The 15,518-nt window shown below is 39.2% G+C and overlaps 1 protein-coding gene across 1 annotated transcript in view; it reads left to right on the top strand.

The window, feature by feature from the left end:
• Nucleotides 1-13,653, top strand: part of LOC144668386 (protein disulfide-isomerase A3-like) — a 28,017-nt gene extending 14,364 nt beyond the window's left edge. Inside the window, exons 5-13 of the mRNA XM_078530368.1 lie at nt 1,521-1,650; nt 3,854-3,970; nt 7,227-7,352; nt 8,614-8,796; nt 9,374-9,482; nt 10,331-10,459; nt 10,551-10,630; nt 10,716-10,773; nt 13,273-13,653. Coding sequence (XP_078386494.1) covers nt 1,521-1,650; nt 3,854-3,970; nt 7,227-7,352; nt 8,614-8,796; nt 9,374-9,482; nt 10,331-10,459; nt 10,551-10,630; nt 10,716-10,773; nt 13,273-13,392 — 1,052 coding nt within the window. The 3' untranslated portion in view covers nt 13,393-13,653. The remainder of the gene's footprint in view (nt 1-1,520; nt 1,651-3,853; nt 3,971-7,226; nt 7,353-8,613; nt 8,797-9,373; nt 9,483-10,330; nt 10,460-10,550; nt 10,631-10,715; nt 10,774-13,272) is intronic.
• Nucleotides 13,654-15,518: the final 1,865 nt, after the last annotated feature.

Genomic DNA, 15,518 nt, shown 5'->3' with positions numbered 1-15,518 from the left:
GATGCCAGTGTTGTAGCTGTACTGGAACAGCTTGGCTAGGGGCATGACTAGTTCTGGAGCTCGAGTCTTCAGTACTATTGCTGGAATATTGTCAGGGCCCCATATTGCTTTTGCAGTATCCAGTGTTTTCAGCTGTTTCTTGATATCACGTGGAGTGAACCAAATTGGTTGAAGACTGACATCTGTGATGCTGGGGGCCTCCGGAGGATGCCAAGGTAAATCATCCACTTGGCACTTCTGGCTGAAGATTGTAGCAAATGCTTCAATCTTATCTTTTGCACTGATGTGCTGGGCTCCCCCAGCACTGAGGATAGGGATATTTGTGGAGCCACCTCCTCCTCCTTTGAGCTGTTTAATTGTCCACCACCATTCATGACTGGACGTGGCAGGACTACAGAGCTTAGAACTGATCTGTTGGTTGTGGGATCACTCAGCTCTGTCTTTCACATGCTGCTTTCACTGTTTGGCGTGCAAGTAGTTCTGTGTTGTAGCTTTACCAGGTTGGCACCTCATTTTTGGGTATGCTTTGTGCTGGTATGTTTGAGTTGTATATGCGTGGGAGGAAAAGAATGAGAAATATTGAAATCTCTGCATTGTACAGCTGCATCAGACAAGAGTACAGAGCCATTAAGTTTGAGAATTACCAAGTCACCACTTATGCAGTGCGTCCTAGGAAGGTGGGCCACAGGAAGAGTATGGGGAATTTCCTCTGCTTAATATTTCATGAACTGAAATTAGCCAGACGTAGCCTTTATCTCATTGCAGGAAATTATGGGCGTGCTCAACTGGAATGTCAGGTATAGTTTATGCAATAGTTTGCATAAAGATTTATTTGCATATTTAATAGAGATGGTGGAACCTGGTGATCGAGTTCAGTTTTTTTGGGTTGTGTTGCAGCTGACGCATCTCATTAGTAACCAAACCTGAGCCACGTTATGCATTCAGTCCAAACATGTCTTGCTGTACTTGTTGCATGAGGTGCCCATGCAGTCAATTCATTATTTAATTAATTGTTCTGGGGTATGGTTAGTTCTTTTGATTTTTCTTTTCTGCAAGTATGCAAGTACAAAAAATATTGAGCTTTCTCCACACTCTGTACTCAATACTAAAAGCATACAACTGAATTAACAATACTAGTAAAATATTTGTGTACTTTAACTGTAACTTAATTTTAAATAGCTTTGCCATCATTATCTTTCAGCAGTGTTCTAATCTACAGGGATAGAAACAGATGGGTTTTTTAAAAAAAAACAACTTGCATTTGCTTGCTATACAGCCACTTATAAATATTTCTGACCTTCAACTCTGGGTTTTCATGTGTAGATTTATTGAAAATGTCAGTTACAACCATAATCATGCTTTTTCTTGACAATGAATAGATTGAATTTTTGGTGGAGGGGTGCAGGGGGAATGTTGTGGAAAAGAATGGCTGTCAGATGTGCATTGAGTGAGTACTTATGTTGATATGCCAAGATGCTTGAGAACTAACTTGTATTAATTTGTGCATGCCTGTTGTGCAGGTTTCTTTGCGGACTCTGATGGCACACCCCAGGCAGATTTCCTTAAAGCAGCGAGTGCAATGAGGGAGAACTACCGTTTTGCACACACCAATATGGAAGAACTACTTGAGAAATATGACATTAAGAGCAAGTATGTACTGATATGTGTTTGGAAATACCCAATTGGTTTTCAAGGTCACTTCCAAAATAGTGCATTATCCAGTTTTTTGAAAACTCATTACTGCACATGGATTATTTTGTTTTAAAACACATCTGTCTAAATTGCAAACTTTTTGATGAATGAACTAAGAATTATTTGAGGCCATGCTGTTAAGCTGCACTGTATTGGTATGTAAACATTTGCTGTTTGAGCAGACACATTAACCCAATGGGTGTATCTCTTTCAAAAAAAAAATCAAGGGGTTTTCATACCAAAACATTTAGATTTTGAACATTTAACAATACACTGCTTCATTTCAAGGCTTTATTTTTATATAGGGAAGTTTGGAAGTCATTTTTAATTTTAAACCGTACTTAATTTTCTATTCCCTTAATCCATTTTTGTTTTATGTTTTGGTTGCTACCTGCTCCCCCCACACAAGCTAGAAACTGATTACAAACTGCACCCAGAGTAGAAATGTCTTAACTTAAGATCCAAGTCAGCATTAATTCAGTTTGCCCATTTCCTGGCTATCTTGAAAGCATTTAAGAATCGTGCCAGAATTTGACCAGTTCTAGTGATAATGAAATTTAGTTCCAAGTTCAATAAGTGCTACTGTTCATTCTTTCGTAATACTTGGGTTATGAGGGCTTGACAGGGTTTATGCTGAGAGACTGTTTCTCCTGACTGGACAGTCTAGGGGTCATAGGTGTTGGGATAAGGGTTGGCCATTTTGGGACTCATGAGAAATTCCTTCAGTCGCAGCATTGTGAATCTTAGGAATTCTCCACCCCAAGGGGTTTTGGATGTTCAGCCATTGAGTATGTTCAAGACAGAGTTAAGGGAATTGAGGGATATGGAAATCAGGTGAGAAAGTGGAATTGTTGTAATGTTCAACAGTGAATTTGTTGAATAGTGGAGCAAGCTTGAGGGGTTCTGTGGTCCACCCCTACACCTGTTTAATTTTCCTATGTTACGGTATGAAGTGACTATTTGAAATTTTTGCCTTATTGGTGACAGAAACCAACTTGTTTGCAAAGCTGGTCAGCTGCCACATAAGGAAGGTACAATCTGCAATGAAAAGCACGCTGCTTGTCCTGTTGGCCATATTGGCAATGAAATACTCACTGCACAGCTGTCTTTGTGAAGTAACAGAGAAGCAGTTGGGGTCATGGTAGCATTGCTTGGGAAAGCAATGTATCTGGAGTTCCTAACTAGGCTTTTCTTGGTGTGTGCCAGCTGTGATCAAGAATAATAGAAATTTCACCTTAGGATCACTTGTGTTTGAATGCCACACCAAGGTTTTCTACTTCCGTCTGGTTTTCCTGCTTCTGTTCTATAATATTTCTCTTCCAAGTATTTGCCCAAATCCCTCTTGTGCTGTGGTTGGTTTGGTTTGGTTTCATTGGCCACGTAATAAAGTGCTCCATGTTTTAATAGCCTTGTATTTTGGGGCAAGATTCTAACCTGCCCTTTCAGGATGTGAGCCAAACAATTGCACAGTGTGTAACCTTGTTCAAGAATCAACCTAGGGGTTGCTATTTAACCACTCACGCCTTCCCACGTTCCTCATTCTGCAGAATCTTGGACAAATACAAATTATTTCTTGCCTCTGCAGTAAATTTCGAGAATGAAAATCCACTTGTTTGGTACATTGTTCTTATCCAATTACAATAATTTCTTGCCAGGATGGATTCGCAAATACTCAGCCATTAAATGCCTGAAGGTCCATTTTAACAAGAAGAATGTTGGGCCTGAGTAATACAAATTCTTGTTTGACAGCAAAAATCTATTGGTTACTTGCTGACTTATGTTTTTAAGGATAAAATATTTTAAAATGGAAACAACAGGTTCGGAATACTTTTCTTCCCTAGCACCTGCTGAGAAACCCCATCATGCATTTGCACATTCTCGGCAATGAAGTGTGCTTTGTGTGTAATGACACACTGGCAGTAGTGTCCATGATAAATGCAGGCTATAAAATTAGTAAATGCTGATTCTGAAGCATTTCACATGTATTTGCATTAATTCCGGATAATGTTGATTCCCTCACCTCCCCAAATATACAACTTTTTTTTTTAAAAAAAGAAAAGCAATGTATTGTTAAATTTCTATGTACTGAAGACTAAGATGGAACCTTTTAGATTATTTACCAACCACTTTCCCTAATGGTGACTTCTTCTATTTTTAACAGGGGCGTTATCTTGTTCCGACCTCCAAGACTGGAAAACAAGTTTGAGAGCAGCAGTGTACAGTACACAGAAGATAAATTCACAAATGCGAAAATAAAGAAGTTTGTTCTAGACAACATGTAAGTACAGATTCTGTGGTGCATTTTTTTAACTGGCATGACTTTTTTTCATTGTTACAGTTTTGATTATGGGTCTAGATGCTTTGCAATGCTGCTTGAAGTTAACTCCAGTGGTGGGAAGAGAGCAAGAGTTGCATTTAATTTGCACAAGACAACTGAATGATTAAAATCACATTTACGATCATGCTGGGGGACTTCAAAACTGGTGTAAGAATACTAAATAAATGGCATTCATGTCTTGGAAAGGTTTTTTTATTCGTTCATAGGATGTGAGGAGTTGAGGCTTGGGGCAGATCAGCCTTGATCTTATTGAAGGGCAGGCTTGAGAGGCTGAATGGCCTACTCTTATTTCTTATCACTGGGAAGGCCAACATTGCCCATCCCTAATTGCCCTTGAAGGTGGCCTTGAGCTGCTGACTTGAACCACTGCAGTATAGGGGGTGTATATGAACCCAGAGTGCTGCTGGTGAGGGAGTTCCAGGATTTTGACCCAGTGAAGGAATAGCAATATAGTTCCAAGTCGGGATGGCATGAGAGACTCGGAGGGGAACTTGCAGGTTTCCACATATCTGCCCTTGTTCTTTTAGGTGGTAGAGGTCATGGCACATGCTGCTACTATTGAGAGTCAGTAGTAGAAGGCGTACTTGTTTGTGTTGGATTTTGATGCTGATCTTGTGGGCTGCTTTGTCCTGGATGGTGTCGAGCTTCTCGAGTGATGTTAAAGCTGCACTCATTTGGGCAAGTGGAGAGTATTCCATCACACTCCTGACTTGTGCCTTTTTAGATGGTGGACAAGCTTTGGGGAGATGGAGGTGAGTTGATTGATGCAGAGGTCCCAGCCTCTGATCTGCTCTAGGAGTCACGGCCCAGTTCAGTTTCTGGTTAACAGTTTAACACTGTGCATTCCCCCTCTTCCCTCAAATCCTCTATGCCCTCAATGTTGATGGTGAGGGATTCAGCCAAGGTGATGCAATTGACTGTCAGAGGACAGATTTAGATTCTCTCATTGTTGGGGATGGTCATTGACAGGCATATTTAGGTGGTGCAAATGTTACCTGCCACTTGGCAGCCTGAGCCTGAATGTTGTCTAGGTCTTGTTGCTGCATGCTTGGACTGCTTCAGTATCTGAGGAATTTCAAATGATACTGAACACTGTAATTGTCAGCAAACATCCCCACTTCCAACCTTCTATGTTTGAGGCAAGATCATTGATAAAGTAACTGTGCCATGAACATTGCTCTGAGGAACTCCTGCAGTGATGTCTTTGGACTCAGATGATTGGCCTCCCAACAACCACAACTATCTTCCTTTGTGTTAGGGATGACTCCAACCAGTGGAGAGTTTTCCCTCTGATTCCCATTGACACACTTCACTTGCCTTTTTGTCATCGTACAGTTTGTTTGAACAATATAGAAATCACAACTTTTTTTTGGTTTACCTACATGTCAAAATCTTAACTGATGTCTGTAGATGCATTACGCTACCTTTGTTAAATGCTCTTCTATGTAAAGCCAAGAATTCCATTTTCACCATAATTTTTCTAGCTGCAGTTCTGCTGCTTTAAGGTTTCCGTATCCTGAGTCTTTTCCTTCTCTGCAGCAAGTGCCCACTTTATGTCAATTCGCTTGATGTTCTTGACCTTGGAAATGTCAATATATCCGTTTAACATTGCAATTTTCACTTTAAATTTGTTTATCATAGATTTCCTGTTCTGTGGCTGGCCTGTTCACGTGACCTTTTTTCCCCAGTGCTGCTGCTCTCGCTTTGTGCTGAAGTCCCTCTTCTCCCCCACCGCCCCTTCAACTGCTATTCCTGCCCCCTGTTCTTAACTTTACAGTCCCCAGTGTCGATTGTGACCACTGGTGAAGTCAGTGCTTCTCCCACTCCGCCCTTGCTCCTGGCAAGGCTCTTGATCTTGCCTCCGCTGTGCCTCCTGCCCTCGCCCTAGTCCCTCTTCTTCCTGCTTTTTGTTCCTACCTTAGGCCCTGGAGTCTGTTTTCAGCTGCTTTGCTCCTGCCTCTGGTTTTAAATTTGCACTGAAGTCGCAAGCTATAGCTAGTGACAGAAGTTGGTCTGTGCAAGTAGTCGCACCAGCCAACTTCATGGAGCCTGGTCAATCTAAAACTAGTGGGTGAATGTACAGTAATTGTAACATTTTATACTATTTACATTTATATTGCATTTTCGCTTTAAATTTTAGTTTATTTGTGTAGGAATTTTAAGAATGTACAGCATTTCAACTCCTAATGTGTTAATTTTCTGCTGAAAGGTCCTAAAGTACAGTATTTCATTTATATTTGGTGATGTATTTGCAAGTTATTTCAGCTAGGAATGCACAGTGCTGCACATGTACTGTACAGTATTTCAACTTGTACATTAGTTTTTTTGGACAAGAAATGTCCTAAGGAACCTTACTCCAAATCATTTATGGATATAGGGTTCAAGAGAGATTCCAATAATATGATCCCTGGGGCATTTCAGCAACTACACTCTGCAAAATATTCCTAAGGTATCTCATTACTCATATTAATTCTTCTCCGAAATTAAGACCCATTGTAGTAAAGGTAACGAGTCTGTTACTTTATTAATTCCACCTCAAAAGCCAAAATACACTGGACCCCCTATGTTCCAGTTGAGTTCTGTAATTTCCTTGAATTTAATGATCACCTCTGCCCGACTCTTTATGAATCTACACTGTCTTCATACTTTCTAAGCATTTACTAATGTATTCATTGTGGTCTGCAGCAACCTTCTCATTGCTGACATGGCTAATTAGCCTGTAGTTATTTGGCTTATCCCTTCCCCCTTTTTAAACAGGGGTTTAACCCTTTGGTGCAACTCCTGTTTCCCTTTGAATGGGTTGCTTAACAAATCAGTAACGAGCCTGACCAAGTGGCATGTTGTTTAAGACCATTGGGCACTGGTAATGTGAACATGCACAAACCTTGTTCACCTCCACCCTATTGGGTGACAGACACCAATTGGGAAAGAATTCTGTATTGTAGTGCCATTAAGATGAATTTTCAACTTGTGGTTAATTTTCTATAAGTTGGTTGATCCGCAACACTAAGTTTTAGTTGGCAAGCTGCCCCGAGGTACCCCACCGCCACCCCAAAAGAGATTGTATTTGATTACATGTAGCTGACTTTAGCCAAAGGCGATTCAAAAGGTTTGTCCTGATTTCTTCTCAATACTGTCTAATAAAATGTTATAAGTACTGTAGTTAATTTTTGTATCTTTATATTTTTTAATGCAGCTTTGGTATCTGCCCCCATATGACTGAAGATAATAAAGACCAGTTAAAAGGGAAGGATCTGCTGGTAGCTTACTATGATGTAGATTATGAAAAGAATCCAAAGGGTTCGAACTACTGGAGAAATAGGTACTGTCTGCATGGTGGAACTAGTTGAATCCTTTTAAATTGTTTCTGTTTTTTGCGCTTTGCTTGAAAGGTTGACTTGTTTGATCTTTAGAACATCTAATGTTCTGTGTTTTGTACTGTCCAAACACAGCAGGTTTATCAGTATTAAACAACTGTCATCTTCAAATGGTTAAAATGTTTATTGATGATTTCAACTAAGCAATTTGAGAAGTCTTGTCCAGGAGATTGTATTAGTAATCAAATTGATTAGATGGAAATTAACTTCACAACAGAATAACTCTGTTGGCTGGTGACCGTTAAAATCGTAATGCTGTATGTTTTCTCTTTCTCTCTCTCTCTTTCCCCCCCCCCCCCCCCCCCCCCCTTTTGTCATTTGTGGCAAAATCTGTGACTTGCATTTAGTTTGTGCTGCAATTAAAATAAAGCCTAAATTAGTGTACCTGTGTTAATATGCAATGGGTGTTCTAATGAATTAATGAGTGATGTGGATTCAGTAGCTGTGCTACTGGGAGCTTGGGTTTAAATTGGCATGGGGTGGGCATTCTTACACCATCAACACCAATATCTTGCATGTTCTTAATTTGGAAAATGTCCTGAGGAGCAGCGTGGAACTCCTAAATCCTAAGTAAATTAATTAGCACTGCCTTAATTTGATTGCTGCTGAAGACATTCTCAGTGTAGAAGTACCCAAAGTCAGCACACAGCTGACAGCATTAAGTAAAGGATAGATGATCACTGAGAGACACTGAGTGCAATAGTCTATTTTTATAACCATGGATTAAGTGTTTGTTTTTTTTATGACGGGGGTAATTTTGGAATTGCTTGATTTAACACTGTTGGGTGGATAATTTAGGTCAGTCTTGAACATGATATGACAGCTTGGCTACGTTACCTGTGCTGTTCTGTGCACTGGAGGCAAGAAAAGGTATTTTTACTTCCCATTTGTTTGGGAGCACTAGTTAATAACTATGAAGTAGAAATAAATAGAGATCCTTGATAAGCAACAGAAATACATGTACCTAAATGCAGCAGATGACCATGTTAAGGTGTTAGCATCTGTAACATGTACTCACTAAGCTTTATTTAACTCGAGTATGATGGTTGCAGGGGGGCTGCAAGCTCAGGAGATTTAATTTTTAAAAACCTGGTCTTTGGAAAATTTGTTGTTTTATTTCACCTATCTTATTCCCTTCCATTTGTTTACTGACTCTACTGTTTACAATTTTAATTTTTGGTTCTGTCCATTCTTTTAATTGTGCAGAGTGATGAAGGTTGCTCAGAAATTTCTGGATGCTGGTGAGAAGCTGCATTTTGCTGTTGCAAACCATAAAACCTTCAGCCACGAGCTCTCAGAATTTGGCTTGGACACTTCCACTGGTGACATTCCTGTGGTCGCTATCAAAACTGCCAAAGATGAAAAATATGTGATGCAGGAGGAGTTCTCGTAAGTACTTTGAATCAGTGGTGGAAATTAAAGGTGTTGTACTTGGCACATTTGAGCGTCTTTGTCAAAAGTGGAACTGAGACTAATATGATGAGAAAAATCCACCTTTGTCTCTGGCATGCTCATGAGCTGGAATGATATTAGAATAGAGTACAGTTTGTTTGACTGTTTAGGTTGTGCATACCTCAGACTAAGTAACTTTGGCTCTGCACATGAATGCAGAGCACAGGTACAAAACCAACATATGTAGCAAGTTTTGGTCTGTTGTTCAACAGTAAGCTTTTTGTAATGAGAATTACTGTAAGGGCTACAGATTAAAAAATTTTTTTTTTAAACTTCTGTCCTTTTGAAAACATAATTAAGTTTTTGTGGATTGTTATCCTGACCAGACACTCTACAAACTGCATAGATGCAAACCAAACCTTTTATTTAGACTATCTTGTCAGAAATGTTATGCCTTGGCATGTAGTACTTTCTTGCTGCCTTAAAACCCAACCATTGGCACCCAAGTAACTAAACATTTATTTTGTAAGCACTTTTTTTTTTGAGGACCTGATTTTTTTTCTTCTCTTGCCAGGCGTGATGGCAAAGCACTGGAACGTTTTCTAGAGGACTACTTCGCTGGCAAGCTGAAACGTTACCTTAAGTCTGAGCCAATTCCAGAGAGCAATGATGGTCCTGTGAAGGTTGGTCTCTTGGATATTGTTCTTTGCTGCCAAGCTGTTTTCTATGATACTCCAGGCTGAAGAGTAATAAGCTACTAATTATTCTGTTGCAACTGCATGACCTGCATTGCACTTCCTTTGGCTGACTCAGTTACTTGACTGAAGTGATTGAACAATGTTGAGTTCTAATGATTTGTAAATGTCAGTAGTAATGTATTTTATATAGCGATGCGGGGATTTTTTTTTAAGCTGTTTTGGTCTGTGTTAACTGCTCAAAAACCTGAGCAATTTTGTATGTCTTTTAGCACCATTTTGTGGCTTTTGTGGGAGAGAACATAAGAATTAGTAATTTTTAAAAAAGCCACTTCTACATTATACAGAAATGGAATTGCTGAGTAATTATGGCAGTCCATCTAGTCTACAACAGACAGACATGAGGCAAGGAAATGCAATGGCATTGGTAGGTCCATAGTCACCAGTTCCTTCCAAACATACAACATTTGAGATGACATACTAAATTATACATGGTTTTTTTTTTAAAAAAACTGATTCTGCTTGGCAAAGTTTCTGTTAACCTTTTTAATATTCAGCATCAGATATTTGAATTTGTTGATAGAAAATGGCCATAGACTTGAATCCAGAAAATAGTTCAAGTTTGTACACTTGAGAGGGAAAGTGTTGCAGAAATGAAATGGGACAATGTTTCTCGTATTTTGTAATATCTAAAAATTGCTTCCAGCTTAAGCGATTTTCAAAAAAAGTTTGCTTTCTTCATCTTGTCAACCTACTGTTGCGAATGTTACGTGGTTGGATTTTCATGTTCCTGCCTGAAACTGCTAATTTGCACTTGCAAATGTTTATTTTAACAGGTTGTAGTAGCTGAGAACTTCGATGACATTGTGAATGATGAAACAAAGGATGTCTTGATTGAATTTTATGCTCCATGGTGTGGGCACTGTAAAAGTCTGGAGCCAAAGTATAAGGAGCTTGGAGAGAAGGTTAGATTGTATTCTGGTTGTCAAAATGGATCTTGGTTTTAAAAGAGAAATTGTTCCATTAGATTCTTGACTTTTTTTTTTTCCATCCTAGTTGAGCAGTGATTCTAACATTGTCATTGCCAAGATGGATGCTACAGCTAATGATGTGCCTTCACCTTATGAAGTTCAAGGGTAAGAACAGAGAAACCAATCATTTTGTTGGTTCAAATTAATTCCCCAATTTGGAACTATATCTGATTTTTTTTTTAATATTTAGGTTTCCCACACTTTATTTTGCCCCAATGGGAAAGAAGCAGAGTCCAAAGAGATATGAGGTATGGGGTTTTCTTTTTGTATCTTTTGTAACCACTTCAACATTTGTATCATTTTGTAATAACATGGTGGCTGATCATCAGCTTCTGTAACAAAAATATGTAAAGACAATGATATAAGTATTTAAGCCTACATTATTGATAACTTAAATGGTCATTTGTTCATTGTCTGTTGGAAAACAGTATACCATTCAACCAAGACACTTATCTGGATGGGACACAGTTCCAATTAACTCCTGAGGATAAGGTAGCTTCAATAATTGGATGTCAGATGAAACTACCATCCAGAGGGGATTCTATATTGTTTCATCAGCCAGTTATCAGGATGTTACTCATAGTAGCAAAAGCCTCTTCAGCTTCAGAATCAGTTTACTTCAAAAATCAATCTTTGTTTTTTTTTCCTACCTGGAGTCAATCTGAGAGAAACTAAGATAGCAAGTGCTAAAGTTCAAGCTTGTATGTCATCTAAAATAGCCTTGCATCAAAGAACATAAGTTTCTCCTATCACTAAGGGATCAGTAATTCCCACGAATAAGCCTTGCCTTTACATGGCACTTGGATCACAGAGACTGGATTTTTATAACAAGCAATGCTGCTGCTCAAGAATAGGCACAATGCAGCTCAAATTATGTAGGTAACAGGATTTAACAGTCCTCTGGGTGTGTACCATGTAAAGAGAGAAGAAATATCACTTCAGGGAAATTTGTGTGTGGTGACTTGTTTTAGGAGTTAACCTTTTTTGAGCGTAGCGGCACTTCTTCCCTATTTTCAAATTTTCGACATTTTTCATTTCTCACCTACCAATAATTGGGAGAATGGACCGCACCCTCTGATAGCTGGAGGGCAAATTGCTCCGACTTGTAGAGGCAGGACCACCTGCATATTGGGTGGTCTACCTCAACCTGCAATTAGCTAAGCACACAGACCCAAAGGCACTGCCAGAGATACTTGGGTACCTCGGAGATGATCTTTTATGACTTGGACTTCACCAGTGGTATATTATTTTTCAAGGCATGATTGCACCACCTTTTTGACAAGCAAACAAGTACCCTCGAGTTGCTGAAGTTTGAAGGACATAATAAGCATGTGCCAACCTTGTGGAGAACCTGGTTCATGCCAATGCATTGTGCATTTTGGTTATATTAATGACCTTGAAGTATGATGTCCTTGGAAGTTGAATCTGGAAAGGGTTTCAAATGTACATTGTATCTTGAATGTACATTTTCTTAAGATAAGTATGTGCGTTTTAGGCAGTGAAAGGGCTGTAAATTTGAGAGGATTTTGCATGGGTGAGTGATATATGTATAACAGTTAAAAAGGCCACACTGTAGGATGCAATTCTCTGGCTGCCTATTTGATGCCTGGCACTGTTGGGTAGTGTTGACTTTTTGCCAGGTTGCTTAAAGATATGCTGCCATAGCAAGGGAAAGAAGTCATAAGTGGGAATAGTTTATAGGCCCCTAACAATGGTTACACTGTAGAACAGAGTATCCATGTAGCATATAAAATGTGCGCTGCTATTAGGAGTGGTGCACAGCTGCCTCTTGTGTGGGTACTGAAATATCAAACAGGATGAGCAACCTTTAGCAACATGTTGACTTTACCAGCCACCTGGCACTCTGGTTCTCCTCCCTCTGCTACCATTCATATTGGCAGAAGCTGTCAAATGTTTAAATATACATTTGAAATATTTTTAGCAAGGAATGTTTCCTGGTATGCAGCCATTTCCTTTCGAGCACACCTTTGAAAGAGCTGTTAGCCGAATTTTGTTATTGCCTCCTTTGGGCTATGCATTATTGTTTAGACTGGCATAAGGTTAAGAATGTGGAAGCAGCTATAAATAACCATTGAAAGAACTAACACTGACATTAGTTAGCCAACTGGAATGTTAGAAGCAGAAAAGCCTAAACCTAACTTGAATTGCAAATTTGACCCAACTTTTTTCCCATTTTCATGCATTTTCTTGAATAGATTTACTATCATCTAGGAGTGCCTGAAATATTGGAATCTTCCTTATTTCATGGCTGCATGCAATCTGAGTTAGTCGTTCGACCTCTAAACATAATGGGATCACTGAAATTTACTGAGTTTTTGTGACTGTCTTGGTTCCTCATCTTATGTACAAACCACCCTTTTTATTGCATCTGAGAAGAATCTTCAGTTGTCAACAAAGCCAGTTTCCTACTATATATACTATTTTTACTAGCTGCTTAGTTATTTATCTTATAGTGAGGGAATGGTGAGCAGAATAATGTTAGTGTTTTCAATACCAACTTCTGTTTGCAAAATTTTTGCATCCCAACCTTAAATGTATAGAAGATGCATTTACTTAATGGTAGAGGACTGATTTGGATTTGACAGAATGGAGTTTTCTTCTGAACCCCAAACTTTAAGTGACCTTTTGAATCCATACTGAGCAAATTGATTTTCATCTGACACCTGGTTTGTCACGTTTAGCTGTTGATGTCTGATATTACACTGATAATTGTGCTCTTACTTCAGGGAGGTCGTGAAGTTAATGACTTCATGAATTACTTGAAGAAGGAATCCACACACCCTCTGGCCGTACCAGTGGAAGAGAAGAAGTCTAAGAAGAAGAAGAAGGACAAGGAAGAACTGTGAATTACTAAAAGCACCTCGAATGCTAACGTGATATGCAAGGAGTAATTGGAGCCAGGGTTGGGTTGAGATTTGGTGGTGGTATAGTCACTTTCTAGGAGGATTCACGGTCTGCCATACCGATCCCATTTCTGTATCAATTTTAAGATGCACTATTGGAGTTATTGAATCAAAAGGGGCAGAAATTCAGGTTTTGTTTTGGTCTTATTTTGTACTGGTGAATGTTTTTGTACATTTTGGAACAATAAACCCCTTTAAACCAAACTGAATGCACTGCAATATTTGCACACTAAATTTGTAGCACTCCATAAATTCTATTTTCAGTTTTCTCTCATCTAGGAACTGTATTTTCATTTAAGCATGTTTAGTTCAGTCTTAACTGCTCACTTTAATCTTTTGAACTAAACTTTATCTGTGAATTGCAAATGTGAGGAGCTAAACTACAATAATAAAATTTAACTTGGGATGTGCTGGTAGTGTTAAGGATGAAACACTCAAGTAATGACTCTTGTGAGTCATTACTTAACCTCATCCCCCTACGTTTCTCATCTGAATGATGTCAAGCGGCAATACCATCTGCCGATGGGGTGGAGGGGGTCAGAAGGATTGAATCATGAAGGCAGCTTGTATGAGCATGAAAGTTGCAGTAGACTGTCATAAATCATTGGTTGGACCTCGACAGAATACTGCTTCCAACTTGGTGGGCCACACTTCAGAAAGGGTATGGAGATGGATTTTCCAGAGATGAAGGAATTTAGTGATATGGAAAGATTAGAGAACCTGGGTTGAGCAGAGAAGGTTAAGGGGAGATTAGGTGTTCAAAATCGAGGTGTTCACAAGGAGAAACTTTCCAGTGTCTGGAGGGTTGGTCATCAGGACACTCGATTTAAGATAATTGGCAAAAAATTCCAAGAGGGAGGAGAAAAGTTTTTAGAAAGTTATCTGGGATGCACTGCCTGAAAGGGTGGTGGCAGCAGATTCAATAGTTACTTTAAAAGGACATTGGGTACGTACTTGAGAAGTTGGGCTATGGGTAAAGTGCAGGTGAGTGGGACCAATAGGAAGCTTTTTCAGAGTTGGCAGAGGCACAATGGGCCAAATGACATGTATGATCGTGGGTTTGGTAAGTTAAATACAGGAATTATTGCCTCTGCCAAGGGAATGCAGAATAAGGGGATGTAATCTTAGAATTGGAGCTAGGCCATTTGAGTCAAATCAGAAAACACAAGATTGTAAAAGCCTGGAACACTCTCCCTGACTCTCTTTCCACACATCCCTCCCCCACCCCCCCAAAAAAAGGCTGTGGGTTCTGGATCAATTGAAATTTTCAAGAGTTGGATTCTTGTTAGGTGGGGTATAGAGAGAGAGAGAATGGATCAGACTGGTAAATGGAAATGAAGTGCAGTTCAGCCATGATCCGAGTGGCAAAACATGCTTGAGGGGCTGAATGAATTCCTAATCAATGATACCCATCTTGACCATGTCTTGAATCATTAATGCCCATGTGTTACTGGCTTGTTTGAGATATGGGCTTGGGTGAGTTTTAATTTCAACTAGATAAGCACTGAAGATTGAAGCCACTGATTTGGATGCTTGCCATCAGCTCTGACTACTCATCACCTGCCTTGGCATAAATCCAACTCTTCCTTTTAAGATATGAAAACTCAGTGAATAAGAATCAGTGGGGATAGTTCACTTAACTCTTTCAGAAGACACTAATATACGCATTGTAACTTGGGGGAAAAAAAATTCACTTAAAACTGCTAAGCAATAGAAAATAAAAGATAAGTGGAAGAATGGTTGGTTTAGAGATATAAATCAATGGTGCTGTTTAGGATATGTTTTATGTTGATAGTTATAGATGACATGGAAGAGAATACTTGTAACATAAAGCCCCAGGCCATGTAACCAAATTATAAACCGGAGAAATTGATACCAAAAATGATTTGCAGCAATTAGGTTGAAGTCCAAGGACTGGCCTGAATTTTTAATATAAATTTGAAGGTATGCATTTTGGAATATTGGAGCATTCATTTAAAACAAAATTGCTAATTACACCCTGTGAAACATTGAGGCTAATCTACTGGGATGCACCTTAACAGCATTTGACTACAGTCATTATTGTAAAC

The sequence above is a fragment of the Cetorhinus maximus genome, chromosome 26 (assembly GCF_964194155.1).
Source record: "Cetorhinus maximus chromosome 26, sCetMax3.hap1.1, whole genome shotgun sequence".
In the NCBI taxonomy this organism is placed as follows: domain Eukaryota; kingdom Metazoa; phylum Chordata; class Chondrichthyes; order Lamniformes; family Cetorhinidae; genus Cetorhinus; species Cetorhinus maximus.
This window is presented reverse-complemented; position numbering and strand designations above follow the sequence as displayed.